At 35.4% G+C, this 15,607-nt stretch overlaps 1 protein-coding gene across 4 annotated transcripts in view; it reads left to right on the top strand.

Annotated features, from left to right (window-relative positions):
- Positions 1-15,607, top strand: part of STAT4 (signal transducer and activator of transcription 4) — a 95,054-nt gene that overhangs the window by 55,000 nt on the left and 24,447 nt on the right. For 3 of the 4 annotated variants that reach the window (XM_055345695.1, XM_055345693.1, XM_055345696.1), the window contains 10 exons: positions 1,179-1,271; positions 2,356-2,434; positions 4,541-4,626; positions 6,262-6,413; positions 8,465-8,623; positions 9,329-9,421; positions 12,517-12,576; positions 12,887-12,904; positions 12,993-13,086; positions 14,883-14,927. In XM_055345695.1, the coding sequence (XP_055201670.1) occupies positions 1,179-1,271; positions 2,356-2,434; positions 4,541-4,626; positions 6,262-6,413; positions 8,465-8,623; positions 9,329-9,421; positions 12,517-12,576; positions 12,887-12,904; positions 12,993-13,086; positions 14,883-14,927 (879 nt within the window). The remainder of the gene's footprint in view (positions 1-1,178; positions 1,272-2,355; positions 2,435-4,540; positions 4,627-6,261; positions 6,414-8,464; positions 8,624-9,328; positions 9,422-12,516; positions 12,577-12,886; positions 12,905-12,992; positions 13,087-14,882; positions 14,928-15,607) is intronic. The other variant, XM_055345694.1, reaches the window with a different exon arrangement.

The following is a 15,607-nucleotide window of genomic DNA, read 5'->3' as shown; positions in this document are numbered from 1 at the left end:
TTTTTAGGTAAAAATTAAGATGCTGTTACTACTAATATGTGATATTCTCACATATATCCTCTTATCTCCAGTCATTTTAGAGTGTGTGTGTGTGTGTGTGTGTGTGTGTGTTGTCTTCAAATGTCAGATAGCAGTCAAATTAGAAGCTACAAATAATCTGCCAGTACCACATGCTACCACAAGAGGAGCACTGGTTTGTGATTTTCAAACCTTCAAACCAATACACAAATATGTGGAAATATATATATATATTTGTATCTCTCAGAGAGAGAGAGAGAAATAATGGAAGCTGAAATGAGAGAGAGGGATTTTATATTTTTTCCAATCTGAAGAGTGTGGTGTAGTTGAAAGAACATTTGATTGACCGCCAAGCACATTGTTTCTACTTGAGGGTCTTCCACTGATTTGCTCAGTCAAGTCGCCCGCCTTTCTAACCGTCCAGAGCTCCTCACTGAACTCTAAGGTAGAGGGGTTGCCGACTTTCTCTCATCTGGGTATCAATGTAACTTGATACCTAAGGACACAATCAGTGTCTCTATATCCAAAAACACTCAATGTTAGATTACTTGAATGACCAAGAAATGGTGCTTGGAAGAGTTGGTTAGAGTTTCTATTTAACCAGACTAACATTTTAAAATATTCTTTGGTAAACTCCCTTTGTTCCAGTTCCAGTTGTAAAAGTAAGTCTCATTCTAGCAGATTCAACATCCCTAATCCTGAATTTAAGTCCAGTCTAATGTAGTTTCATTTTTAAATTACATGTATTCATTTTATAGAATTACAAAAGTAACATAGGTCTGGTATAGAAAATTAAGAAAAGAAGTTTAAGCCATAAAATCATCTGTAATTTCACTTACATAATGATAACGTTTTGGTATGTATGTTCTTCCAGTCATATGTACTTGAGTTTACTTGTCTAGACATATATCCATATATTTATACATACACATATATATATATGGAAGATGGTTCATAAATATATGTTTTTATAATTTGCTCTATTTCTTAACAACTTAATTCCACTTTAAATGTCATTAAATATTTTTCTAAAGTATACTTTTTAATGGCTGTATGGTATTCCATATCATATGAACTCAAACCTCAGTTCAAGGTATACTACATTTATCATAAACTTCTTTTATTAGCATCATTGAAATATCAAGACATTCTTTTTCCAGGGACCTCTGGAGAAATCTTTACAAAGTTCTTCAGTTTCAGAAAGGCAGAGGAATGTGGAGCACAAAGTAGCTGCCATTAAAAATAGCGTGCAGGTGAGTGATCTCATAGACCCCTAGCAAGGCTCGCCACCGCCCCCATACATCTAGCTGTGCACCTTTTTCTTATAGACCCAAAGTTAGTCCATACAGAAATCGTAGGGCAATTTGATAATCAGTATCTCTCACACACTATGTTCATATTATGAACGATTTCTTTGAGGGGAGCTTTACATATTCAATTTACTGGAGACTGGGCCTACTCCACCAAACCTGAGGCCTCTAAACCTTTGCATCCGTAAGTCTCTATTTTCATCTGTAAAAGTGAAGGTGACCCCCAGCACAGGATTGTTGTGAGGACTACATGAGGTGATAGAAGAAAAGCCTTTAGCCCAGATCTTGGCACTTAATGTCTGTTATGTCTGAACACAGAGAGGACACCAGGTCTGGAGAAGAGCAAATTGAAATCTCAAAACAGAAACAGACAGGACACGTAGAGGAAACATAGATATTTTTCTAAGAAACAGGGAGGAAAAATGTAGACTGAATTGCCATAAACTACAGCAGACTAGAATAGAGACTTTAAGTGAGAAGATAGTTGGTACGTTAATATAGTTATATGGAACTCAAAGGGAAAACGTATCCATATTCTCAAGCAACAAAAGATATTAGTAATCTCTAATGAGATTTCTCATTTAGTACCAAATGACACGTAAGAGGCAAGATGCTGAAAGATTTCCAAATAATCAGGAAAAGCAAATGGAAGAGCAAATTTAGTATGGTTCTTCTAGCGCTAGTCAACCTTCATGGGCATAGCTCTTTAGAAATGTAGTTTCTATACACTTAGGCCAGGATGTGATGGGAGGCTGGAAGCGCCAAACTGTGCATTTTGAAATACCGATGGGGACGCCTGGGTGGCTCATTGGTTGAGCATCTGCCTTAGGCTCCAGGCGTGACCCCGGGCTCCCAGGACCGAGACCCGTGGGGAGCCTGCTTCTCCCTCTGCCTGTATCTCTGCCTCTGTCTTTGTGTCTGTCATGAATAAATAAATAAAATCTTTTTTTTTAAAAAAAAGAATTACTGTGATGATGTTTCACTGACATGCTTAATTAGAACAGAGTATGTTTTCTTTTGTAAAAAGATGACAGAACAAGACACCAAATATTTAGAAGACCTACAAGATGAATTTGACTACAGGTATAAAACAATCCAGACAATGGGTAAGCTTTTATTTTGTCTATAATTCTACTTAGGGACATAAAGACAACATGACTAGAATTTCCTCTTCACTGACAAAATTGATAAATTGACCTACTTCTCTAAGTGAAGTACATTTGTTTTTGTTTTGAAGAGATAGTGCAGGAGTATTGTGAGTCCTCCTTTTCTCTCAATATAAATATAAATATAAATATAAATATAAATATAAATATAAATATATATACATATTACCAACCAATTTAAAATAAATTATAAAGCTCATGAGAAGTCACTCCTACTTTGGCATGCATCTCCAAAACCTAAAAACATTCTCCTATAGAATCAAAATATCATTATCACGCCCAACAGAAGTAATGATAGTTGCCTAGTATGATCAGGAAATTACTAATGTCATCCCTAGGTGAGTTTTTTATTATAATTTTTAAGATCGTAAATAGAAATGTGAGGCGCCTGGCTGGCTCAGTCAATAGAGCCCACAATTCTTGATCTCAGGTTCATGAGTTCAAGCCCCACACTGGCATAGAGCATCCTTTAAAAAATAATAATAATTTAAAAAATTGTAAGTAGAAATGTGATTCACTGTAAGAAATTTGGAAAATAGACAAAAGCATTAAAAAATAAAAAGTCACACAAAATTCCACTAAAATTCCAGATAAACGCTGTCAAAATGTTAGTTTATCTCCTTCCAGCTTTTTCCCTATATGTTCAAATACATATATATCTAGTTGCAAAAAAAATTTGAGATAATCCTTTACATAGTTTTGTGTATTGCATTCTAAAGTTTTAAGTATTTTCCCAAATCATAAAAAATGTTCAGACATAATTTCAGTAATTGTATAAATGACAAAATGACACTGCAATTATTTGTCTTTCTGTGGTTGAACATTGAGTTTGTTTACAATTAGATGGAGTTTTTTTTAAATGGAAAGAAAGAGAAAAAAGTAATGGAAAGGAAGAATGAGAATATTTACAAGGCCTACAATTTACAAGTAACAGGATTGATCATTTGAAGTTTGTTGCCATTAGTGGGACAATAAAGAAATTCCAATTAGATCTAGATTAGTTAATAGGGTTGTATCAATATTAATTCGCTGGCTTCGATAATTGTGCTATGCTTCTGTAAGAAATTAAAGGAAGCTGGATAAAGGGCAAATGGGAACTATTTTTACAACTCTTTTGTAATTCTAAAATTATTTTAAAATAATTAAAAAAACAAACTGGATAGAAATCTTTTATTTACAGAAGCATCTTTAACCGTTGAAATGTTAGTTTAGGATTTATCTGGAAGGAAATGGATGATTAACTTTCATCTCAGATTTAAAAGCGGGGATGTTAGGATAGGAATCTTGTTTGGCATAGATTAGGAATGATTTGTTCTCCTGGCCCCTTCAAGATGTATTGACTTCAGTGAAATGATATTTAAAATGTTCAGAGTTGCAGGACACTCCTAGACAGCAGTGGTTGGTATAGACAATCACTTGCTATAAACCAATAAAGTTAAATGTTCAAGTTAAATAATATAACGTTTATTGCACATCTCCCATTTAAGAAGATAAACTATTTGGGGTTTTATCAGTCAGAAATTTTTCTTACTTTGTACTTCTAGTTTTATTGTGAGGCCAGCCCATTTTGCAAAGGAAAAAAAAAAGGAAAGCAAAGGATTTAGTCTTTATCAATTCATGAGACTAAGTAGATAAAACTGCGACCCTTCCAGGCAGTTTTCCGTAATTCCTGGATAAAAAGTAGAGTGGAAACATGTGGGTAAAGGGGTCAGCAGGAGTCAAATATGATTTAATAATAAGCACAAAGACAGGCTCCTTTCCTTTCCTACTTGGGCCATCCCGTTGGGGTTGTCATCAACGTAGAAGTATCTAAAAAGGAATGCATTTCAAAAATATTTTTACCTCTGTCCCCATCCCAGAAAAAACCATGGTGTGAAGAATGGTCTTGTGTCAAGGTCTGTAAGGTAGAAAGCTCCTCCCTGGCTTGCTTGGAAGTGATCTTTCCTGGCAAATGAGCAGATAGGGACTTACTCTCAAGCTCATCTCCAAAGGACCGAGAGCTATGCCTCGGAGAAGACTCTACATCTTATCTCTTTTCCTTCACAGATCAGGGGGACAAGAACAACGCCCTAATGAATCAGGAAGTTTTGACTCTGCAAGAAATGCTTAACAGTCTCGACTTCAAGAGAAAGGTTAGTGAAGAACTTTAATTTGACCTTTTGCCTATCTTTCTCCTTTTCCTATATTTGCTGCTCCTACTGAAAAGAATCAAGCTTTTGGATTCATTCAGTTCTATTTGAGCTGAATGAATAAATGGCAATGTTTCTAGGAAGAGTGCCATCCTGTTTGCCATGCTTCTCTTCCTAAGTTTACAAAGCTGGCCCTCTGTAGAGTTTATCTTGTTTATGCAGTACATTCACTGTAGCTACCATTAATTCCAAGGAGAACATTTTACCCAGTTTTTATTTACCACGATCTCAGACGTGACTGTTTTAGTTTGTGTACTTAATATGTTGATGTGGGTTCTGCTACACATGTATAATTAAAATATTACTTGATGGCTACTAAAATTTTACTAGAAAAAAGCAGTGTTCCAGTTTCCACTCTGAAAAATGGCCTCATGCTAAATAATTTCATAGATTGCAGGGTAGTTCATTGACAACTGAACACGTTCAATCTAATCTCCTTTCAAGGAAAGGAAATTTTTTCTGGCTCAATGAAATATTTTAAAAGAGGAGAAACATTTCTATTTCAACTTTCTCTATCTCCTTGAAAATAAATGCAATTGAAATTTGAGCAGTCACTGATAAATCAAGTGTTTATTTCTAAAAGCTCAGCTTCATTTTTTTGTGCAGAAATTTGTGTGAGCACAAATAGATGTAAAATTTATTTTCACCCTACATTATAAGCTTTAACAGTTAGATATCAGATTTTAAACATGCAAATATTTAAGCAAGATGAACTAGTGGGGATCCCTGGGTGGCGCAGCGGTTTAGCGCCTGCCTTTGGCCCAGGGCGCCATCCTGGAGACCCGGGATCGAATCCTACATCGGGCTCCCGGTGCATGGAGCCTGCATCTCCCTCTGCCTGTGTCTCTGCCTCTCTCTCTCTCTCTCTCTGTGACTATCATAAATAAATAAATAAATAATAAAAAAATATAAAAAAATAAAAAGATGAACTAGTGCTTTTGTGCTAAACAAATCTGTACTATATGTATAGCAAAGTTAAGTGGTTTATCCAAATTCAATTGGCTTGTCACTAAATTGGGATATGAATTCACACCTTCTAATCCCTAGGCCTTTAAAAATTATACTTCTCTACTCTGCTTCCTTCAACCCAGATAAAGTCCTAAAAAGACTAACACAAAGAGGCTCAACTTTAGGCACTACATTTTAAATGCATATATTTATAAGAACATCAATTTAATGTATGTCTTTTTAAAAAGCAGAAGATGTATGACTAGAAGATGCAATATTGTCACAAGAGTTACAAACTCAATGTATTTGGTTTTGTACTAAATGATACTAAATGATGTTATGAGATGTTCTGAGATTGTGAACTGTGGTCATATGCTTCTTTCTTTATAACATTTAATTATAATGATTTAATAGTTTGAAAGGGCAGTGCTATGGTAAATAGAAGGTAGTATCCAATAAAATATTTGGTGAGGATTTTATTTTATTGTTTTTGTTTTTGTTTTTTGTTTTTGGTGACAATTTTAACCAAGCATTTATCCCCCAGGTCAGACAGATTGTTTCCGGATTGAATTATGAGTGATGTTGGTTGTATCTCATGAAAATCTTTTCAGTAGTCACCTTTGTTTTTAGGAAGCCCTCAGTAAGATGACACAAATAGTAAATGAAACCGACTTACTAATGAACAGCATGCTAATGGAAGAGTTGCAGGACTGGAAGAGGCGACAACAGATCGCCTGCATTGGAGGGCCACTCCACAATGGGCTCGACCAGCTTCAAAACTGGTAAAACAAATTGACTTTAGTTTCTAGAGAAAACCACAGGAAGTACAAAACTTCAGTGTCGCTCAGCCAGAGAAGGCAGGCTTAGACCAAAACATAAATTAATTCAGTTTATTGATGGCTTATTAGCAGCTGGGAACTCCACAGCTGAGAACAAATAGATGTATACGTACTTTTTTTAAGATTTTATTTATTTATTCATGAGAGACATAGAGAGAGAGAGAGGGGGGCAGTGACAGGCAGAGGAAGAAGCAGGCTCCCTGCAGGGAGCCCAACGTGGGACTTGATCCCAGGGCTCCAGGATCATACCCTGGGCGGAAGGCAGCACTAAACCTCTGAGCCACCCAGGGATCCCCTGTATACATATTTTTAATTGTATTCCCTTGGGGCAAAAAATAAAGCATCTATAGAAATCTATAGAAGGCATAAGAATTGCTTAGTTCTCTCATATACTAAATTAACCCTAAAAGACTCCAATGAATTTTTGAAACCAGCAATGAGTACAACTTTCTCTAAGGACATAAGAAGCAGTAGCTTCAAAAGCTTGAAAAAAGGTATCTCAGCTTTTAAAGGTGTATCTTAAGAAAGTTGGAGTTAAACATTCTTTTTGTGTTTTCAACAAAGTGATTGTATTTAAATGAAAAATCTCAGATGGCTACTTCAACATGACATCCCCTATGCATGCACATATGCAATCGTATACAGATACTGCCCATTGTATTAGAAGAAAAAATATTGATAAAGTTTTCATCGGCAATGCAAAATAAATTTATCTGATAGAAGAACACTTAGAAAAAAATAATGAAAAAGAAGGGAAAAGTTCAGTTGAAATCTAAAATTGCTTTTAAAGGGTACAATTCAGGGCACCTGGGTGGCTAAGGAGTTGAGCATCTGCCTTTGGCTTAGGGCGTGATCCCAGGGTCCTGGGATCGAATCCCACATGAGGCTCCCTGGAGGGAATCTACTTCTCCCTCTGCCTAAGTCTCTGCCTCTCTCTGTGTGTCTCTCATGAATAGATAAATAAAATCTTTTAAAAAAATAAAGGCTACAATTCAATATGATGGAAATATATCATAACTGGGGCCACTGGCACTAAAAGCTCTGCCCTGCCAGGGCTACTTCTCAAGAACAGTAATAAATTGGGCAATTTTTAAAACATGCTGATTTTCCTTGGAGGGATGCTTTGATTCTCTAACCTCACTGTGATAATAAACAGTAATATACACAATAATAAAGTATAATATAATAATAAAAATAATAAACAACAAAGGAAGCAATCAAGAACCTAGTAGATAACAGTGCTTATACCACAATCAGTGGGGGGTTGACAGATCCTTCCACCACAGCACTACGTAGGGAGTAAACTTTTAAGTAGAAAGAGCTGCTGTCAGGGTCAGACAGACTTACCAAGTCTGTCCAGACATCCTGCCTCCTCTCTAGTTAATGGTCCCTTGGGTGTCCACTTCGGAATATCTCTTCCCTAGACTTCAGGCCCAAGTTCCCACCTCCATTTCCAAGGTGAAATCACCACACAGTGAGTAACACTCTAAGCCCATACCTTTCTCTAGGCAGATAATTTTTGGCTAATACTTAGGATTTGTAAAAACATTGGGGAAGGGAGTCCATTTCATATGGTTTTTGTTCTTTAGTATTCTTACACAACATTCTTCATATCATGTATCTTTAAAGTTTTAAATTTGCTCTTTCTTTACCCATTACTGAGTACCGTATATATGTTTAACAGACTTTTAAAACAACTGTTAAAAGGGATTCGATTCCAGAGTTGACAAAATTTTATAAATGATGTTTATTACTACAGGTATCAATGACAAAACATTGAAAACATTTTCCATGTATCGTACGTCTCAGAAGAAAGAAGGGATTAGAGAAATAAACATAAAGAACTGTCACTAACCTTTAATGGAATTAAGTGAATGATTTTGTTAATTGAATAATTATTTAGGAATTTATTTTTTGCTAATGCAGTTAACAGTTAAAACGGTAGATTGTTAAGTGGGGAAACCATCTGCTGATTTTCATTTGATGTTCAATAGCTTTACACTGTTGGCGGAAAGCCTGTTCCAACTCAGAAGGCAATTGGAGAAATTAGAGGAACAGTCTACTAAAATGACCTACGAAGGGGACCCCATCCCCATGCAAAGAGCACATCTGCTAGAAAGAGTCACCTTCTTGATCTACAACCTTTTTAAGAAGTAAGTAAATTTAAATGCGTCATGGCAGCCTCCATCCTATGGGGTTGTAAGGATATCCTGGCTGGGGTTTTGGTGTTAAGGTGAAGCAGGGTAGGGATGTGTTAAACAGTGAGCCTCAAGGTAAAGTGAATTGAGGCTCCAAGAGTTCCAGAAACATTTCTGCTCTTCGCTATTTATTCATCACTTCTCCCAAAAACTGATTCAGTTTTCTATAAGCCAAGCACAACCTCCAGCTGAAGTTCATTTTTAACATTTTAGAAAAGAAGATTTCAATGATTTCTCAAGTATATATCCAAGATATGAAGGGTAGAAGCCACGTGTATGTGTATAAGCTCATCTAAAGAAAAAAAAAACACAACTATGTACCAGAAATTCTAATATCCAGTTCAAAGATGACAAAAATTAACTTTTTACTTTTATGTTTAGTTTGATAAAAATAGGCTTTTATTCTTGACTCAAGAATAACAATTAAGAATTATTTACTGCTGTTATTTAAGGGACAATCTTTAGGCATTTTTTTCCATCTCCTAGTAATAATTTATGAGAAGCTTTTGGAAAGATTTGAGTTTAATGGAGATTTGAATAGCTTGTAAGTATAGAAAATTTGGATTTCTTAAGAGGACAGCATCCTGTTTCTCTGTGGTTTTCAGCCTGACAATATTTTCAATGTTCTCAAATGATGTGCTTTATTTCCTTTTAATCTAGCTCATTTGTGGTTGAACGACAGCCATGCATGCCAACCCACCCACAGAGACCTATGGTACTTAAAACTCTCATTCAGTTCACTGTAAAGCTAAGGTAGGCAGCATGTGCTCTATCTTTCCATTTGTTTGTGGGGCCACGACCATTGCTTAATTAAGACTAATTTCTCTCATAGTGCCTTTCATTCAACTCTTCTATATTAAATGCCTCCTGCATGCCCAGCACTGAGCTATGGTGGATACTCTCAGAAATGTTAATATGAGGGCCCTGCCTGTAAAGAATGTGACAGTAAATATAAAGACATGAGGGACATTAGCATGAACGCTTGGAATCACAATATGGGGCATCATGGAATCAATTGCTGAAAAGATCAGTTGGGAGAAGACTGGAGAGTCTGGAGAAGTCTTGTGGCCCCTTTAAGGAAAGACCTCGCAGGAAGAGCAGAGAGGGAAGGAGAATGGGATTGTAAGAGAGCCAGACTACAGAAATAATGACTTCCTGGGTCTGTTTTTGCAAGCATGTGAAGCAGAGAGAGGCAAAATTGAGTAGATTGGGGACAGAATATGGAAGACTTTGAATATCTTGCCCAGGAAACAATATTGGCACATTCTTCCCCTGTGATTACCCAGCAACTAGCTTATAGGATTTTTATGAAAAATCTCAACGTTGTAATTTTCAACATATCCTTACTATGTACCTGATTTAAAGATATACGACTTTCATGTTATTGTTGCTTTGTCCATGCATTTGGTCCTTTCCATTAGCTGAGTAACCAAAACATATCATTTTCCTTAACAACTTTTAAAATAATGAATTTGAGCTTGAACTTTTGAAGATTTTCATTCATGCATCAATCCCCCAAGGCCCCAAGTTTTTAAATTCCTAATCACTAAATCACCTCTGATAGGACAGGAAGTGGTGATAACACAGTAGATATTGATTTAGGGCCTCATGATAGGGTCCCTGATCACATATCACTATTAGAACTTTATTTTTATTTCATTTTATTCATTTCCATTTTATTGAAATGTAATTGACATACAGCACTTGAGAAGTTTAAGCTGAACAGAGTAATGACTTCTGTAAACTGCAAAATGATTACTACATTAAGCTTAGTTAACATCTACCAACTCAGAACTCCCATTTTTAAAGGAAAGGCATTTTTCTTCAATTTGCATTTTAAATACCTTACATGAAATTCTTTTTTTTTTTTAAGATTTTATTTATTTATTCATGAGAAACAAAGTGAGAGGCAGAGACACAGGCAGAGGGAGAAGCAGGCTCCCTGCTGGGAGCTCAATGCAGGACTAGATCTGGGACCCCAAGATCACTCCCTGAGCTAAAGGCAGATGCTCAACCACTGAGTCCCAGGTGTCCCCTGAAATTCTTAGTCATTTCCTTTGTGTGAATTTTGCAAGAACGTAAGAACCAAGAACAAAAGCGAGAGGACAATTTCTTTTAAAATGTTATGACTTTCAAAAGTTCCTTCTTCATCCTCACATCTCTATATAACCCAGAAGATAGTAACACTAAAGAGAAATAGGATAGAGGGGTGGCAGGCATCCTACTTTTCCTTGAGACACCTCTGTAGATTATATGATAAGTCTAAGATTCTCTCTGGGACAAAAAGGGAGATGAGTAGAGATTGCTTAGCCAAGAGTTCTGAGTGGAAGAGGCCTCTTGAATGGGCATCGCCTTGCATGTTGTTTGAACTAATTGCCAGGGCTACTGACCATTATTTAGTCCCTGACTTGAGTGTTTCCACTTTCCTCTTCCACCTTTCTGTTGGGTCCCTGTCCTTCTTCCCTGTACCCCTGTTCTCCACCATCTTGATAAATGATCCTTTACTTAGTATTTTCCCTAAAACCCCTCCCTACCATAGCATTCCATCCTCCTATTTCTAAGGGAAGGGTGACAAGGACACCCTTCAGTCATCACCGTCTTCCAGTGAATCAGATTCTGAAGTAAGATCCTTACTTCACATGACCTTCTCACCTCTCACTGCTAACAACTACACACATCATATTCCCAACCCTAAAACCAATCCTGTGCTTTGTATAGGATAGTTAAGGAACATTTGTCACATTCTGCCCACACTTTTGCTTGGGCTATCATCTATGATTACATTTCTCCATTGCCCATCAGTTGCTTGTCACCATTCTCCATATTCCATCTACTACTATATTTAGCTGGACTTCTTCCTTTGATGTATAGCTGTGTCCCCACACTTCTCCCTTCCCCAGTCTTCACTACACCAATTCTTTAGTACCTAGGGCTGTACTGGGTCTAGATGAGATGTTCAATACATGCTGAGAGAATGATTGGGGTTTGGGATGAGTGCATGATTGGAGTGAGTGAATGAGTGATTGAATTAGTATCTCTGAAATTAGACTGAACCCGCAGAGAGGATCTATCAGAGGTTACAACTCAGAGGAGTTGAGGAAAGCAAAAGAATAAAGGAGGAGCTGACACCAGAAGAAATTAAAAGAATTATTACTCTGATCTTTCATCACTTATTTGCTTGGAGTTAGATCTTTTTTAGTTATGCACATTTTTGCTGTCATTTTCATAGTGTATTTAAAGATTGCAAATGCATTTGAATTGGAATTTTTCACATTCCACCAAGGTCTGATCTTTCTCAGTATTTTTACCATAAAAGTGATCATCAAAACATTTAGTTTTCTAAACTTACAGTTTTTTAATGATACGAGAATAAAATGGAGTGATATTAATAAATTTGCAAAGAATTTTTCTTATATTTATACATTTAACCCAGATTTGAGCTTTAGCCAAAATATATATATATATTTTTTTCTGACCTAGCCAATGTATTACCCAACACACATCAACTGAAAATACTTTCCAAATTTTTGTCAATATGATATTAAGTGACTGGTGTCAATATGAATTACATGACAAACTAAAGAGGAATTGGACATTTTTATTTTTACTTGTTTTTGTTTTATTTTAATTACAATATATTTACTATACAGTGTTATATTAGTTGCAAGTGTGCAATACAGTGATTCAGTAAAGAATTAGATATTTTAAAAACACACTAACATATAACTAGAGATAACCTAAATTTGATTTGTATATATGACATAAATATATTTAAATATTTAATTATAAAAAGTTTTTTTAGCACTTTTAATTTTTGCCTCTGATTCTTTATTTATATGTCTTTCCAGACTATTAATAAAATTGCCAGAACTAAACTATCAGGTAAAGGTGAAAGCATCAATTGACAAGTAAGTTCTAATTTCATTTTGAAACATGAAAATGTGAGACTTTTTAAAAAAAGAACTTTCCTCATTTTATAGAATAATTTCAAACTTTTAAATGTATTTCTCTAACATTACATATCAATGTACTTCAAATATTTGACTTTGAAGTTCAAACATTTAATAGAACTCCAATGAAGACTTACTTTAAAAAATTTTACTATAAAGTCTTGAAATGAAAATTAGGACTATATTATACTGTCCCCTAAAGTATCAAGGAAAGTTTTTACTAGGTCTATAAAATAGCTCATTTTAAGGAATCTTCTTGATTTTACAGGAACGTTTCAACTCTAAGGTAAGAAATTCATTTTAGAATTGTTTTTGCTGTTCTTATAAATATATTTTACCTGAGAACGTGTAAATAGCTAAGATTTTCTCTCTAGCAATCGAAGATTTGTCCTTTGTGGAACTCATGTCAAAGCCATGTCCATTGAAGAATCTTCTAACGGGAGTCTCTCAGTAGAATTTAGACATTTGGTGAGTTCAATTACACAAGTTTCTCCCCCTCCCTGAATCAGACATGTCTTTACAAATAGGCCATGTAATTCAATGTATTTGGGGTTTGGGGGGTTTCTTATGTGAGATTAAAGGCCATATTGAGAAATAAAATATGGTGTCATTGAAATATTAAAAAGAGTAGGGAACTTTAACTCAGAAGTCCGAGTTCTCAACAATGGTGATACAGTACCTAAATACAGATGCCAGTTGGTCAATATATTTTGGTAATGATGACAGAGATAATTGGTCTTATAATGGAGAGGCATTCCTGATTTCATTTTTTTTAAATCTCTCCAAGAAACGATATCCAGCAACCACATGTCTAGCCGAAGGTACTTTCATTTTAGGAGTAACTTGAGGAAGCAGGATGTTCCTGGGTATGACAGTTGCACGCAGTTTGCTTTGGCATGTCTAGAAAGCTTCTGACCCGGCCTCACCCGGTTGCTTCTTGTTTTTACCACTTCCTCTTAACCTAGAGTTCCCTTCCTGCTTTCTTTCTAATGCTTTGCATAGCTCTTAGATTCCCAAAGACTCTACTGCTTTTTTGTCGATGCATGTTACTCATGGTTTCTTAACATTTAGGAAGTTCCTCACCTGAATCAGCCTCAAGGGGTCTTTCTTAAAGATAAAATTTAAGTTCACAGATACCTGCATATGCAAGCTTATGGTTTTTCGTTTTGATTTTAGTTTTTGTTTGATCTTTAGTAGTGAAGAGTATCTTTTTAACTGAATCCCTCCAGCGTGATACTGATAAATAAATAAAATGAAATGACGAGTCATGTATTATGTATCCTTTTAACTGGCACTCTTTTTGCTTAAGTTCAATTTCTATCCTTAAGAAATTTTCAACAATGGACAGTGTTTGCTAATAAATAAAGCTGTAAGAGATCCTTAACTTAGAGATGTCTGTCTCTCAAAAAAATCATGTGGTAAAAAGAAAGGAACATACCAAAAAGGTTAGGTCTTTCTTCCAGCAGGTATAATATATCAATTAACAAAACCTTACTTTTTGCAGTCCTCTTCTAGCTGCAAAGCATTTTTAAATATATTATTTTTTGCATAATAACTTTAATTGCTTTTTAATATAAAACTAAATGTAGAAAATCAGAGAGGTAAAAATTTTAAAATTAAAAATCACCTGTATCTCCCTACCTTGTAACACTATTAACATCCATAGTTTTCATTATCTTATACATACATGTATATGTACTTTTTAAGTGGGATCAGATTGTACACACTATATAAATTATTGTCTGCCCCTCTGTTTAATTAAGTAACCTCTATCCTGACCATTTTTGTGTCAGAAAGTCTCTAATGCCATTTAGTAGCTTACTGTGCCATATGGCACACTATCCCATCGTTTGTTTTCCCAATCCTTTGCATTGGACTTAGTTTCACAGGGATTGAGAATCATCATGGCTTAGCTCAGATGATATTTTCCAGGTACAAGGGAGTGCTGAGCAGATTTTAAAACATCCCAGCATGATTTCCTCTTTCCAAAATGTTGGCTGAAAAGCGTAGTCTTATTAGTATGTCAACTTGCTCACTTACCTCAGTGAAGGTTTCTAAAATGGGGCATCCCATGAGATGAAACAGGAGGCTTCTTTTTAGGCAACTATGTTAGACATCTGGGTACTGTTCTAAAAGGAAAATTGTAGCCAAGGAAATGACTACACTAGGTATGACCAACTTGATATTTAATTGATGATGCTTCTCCGTCTAAACACTGTTCTTTGTTTGTTTTTTGTTTTCTGGGTTTTTATATTTTTGCAAAGCAACCAAAGGAAATGAAGTCCAGTGCTGGAAGCAAAGGAAATGAGGTACAAAATGTTTTCTACAAGATAATCCTTTTAAGGAAACAACCCTATAATATCTTATTTTTACAAAGTTTTTCAACTGCCCTTTATCGTTAAATATAAAGTCAGACTTGTGTCTGTCTAGTTACAAATTAAAGCTTGATAATTACAGTGTAAGAAAGTTTGTCTTAAAAAGGAGAAAACAGAAATTGCATATAATAGTACCTTCTTAAAAGAACAACTATTAGCATTTGGTTCACGTCATTCTAGATCTTCATCTATGTATATATTAACTTACATCTATGTACATATTAGCTTAAGTGTATATACATATTGTTTCATAACCTGTTTTTCCCCGCACATAACAATATAAGGTGAGCAGCTTTCTATAACCTTAATACTCTTGGAGATCAGCATTTAAAGTGGTTGCACTGTATTGCATCTTACAGGTGTGCCATAATTTCTTTAGTCAATCTTCCACTATTGCAAAATATCTTAAAGATAATTTTCCACAGATAAGAGGCAAGTCTCAAACTTCATGACATAGTATATGAAAATCACAGGTGAAAAACAGTCCTATTAATTTATGGTATCAATTACCTTGCCCTTGTACTTAAGGTTTGCATTCCACTGGATGAACTGATTAACAGAACAAACTGATGTGGTCCAAATGCTTGCATTTGAGTCCGTAAATGATAGAGTGG

Source organism: Nyctereutes procyonoides, unplaced genomic scaffold (genome assembly GCF_905146905.1).
Source record: "Nyctereutes procyonoides isolate TBG_1078 unplaced genomic scaffold, NYPRO_anot_genome, whole genome shotgun sequence".
Lineage (NCBI taxonomy): Eukaryota > Metazoa > Chordata > Mammalia > Carnivora > Canidae > Nyctereutes > Nyctereutes procyonoides.
Note: the sequence above shows the minus strand (reverse complement) of the source record. Positions and strands in the feature narration are given on the sequence as shown.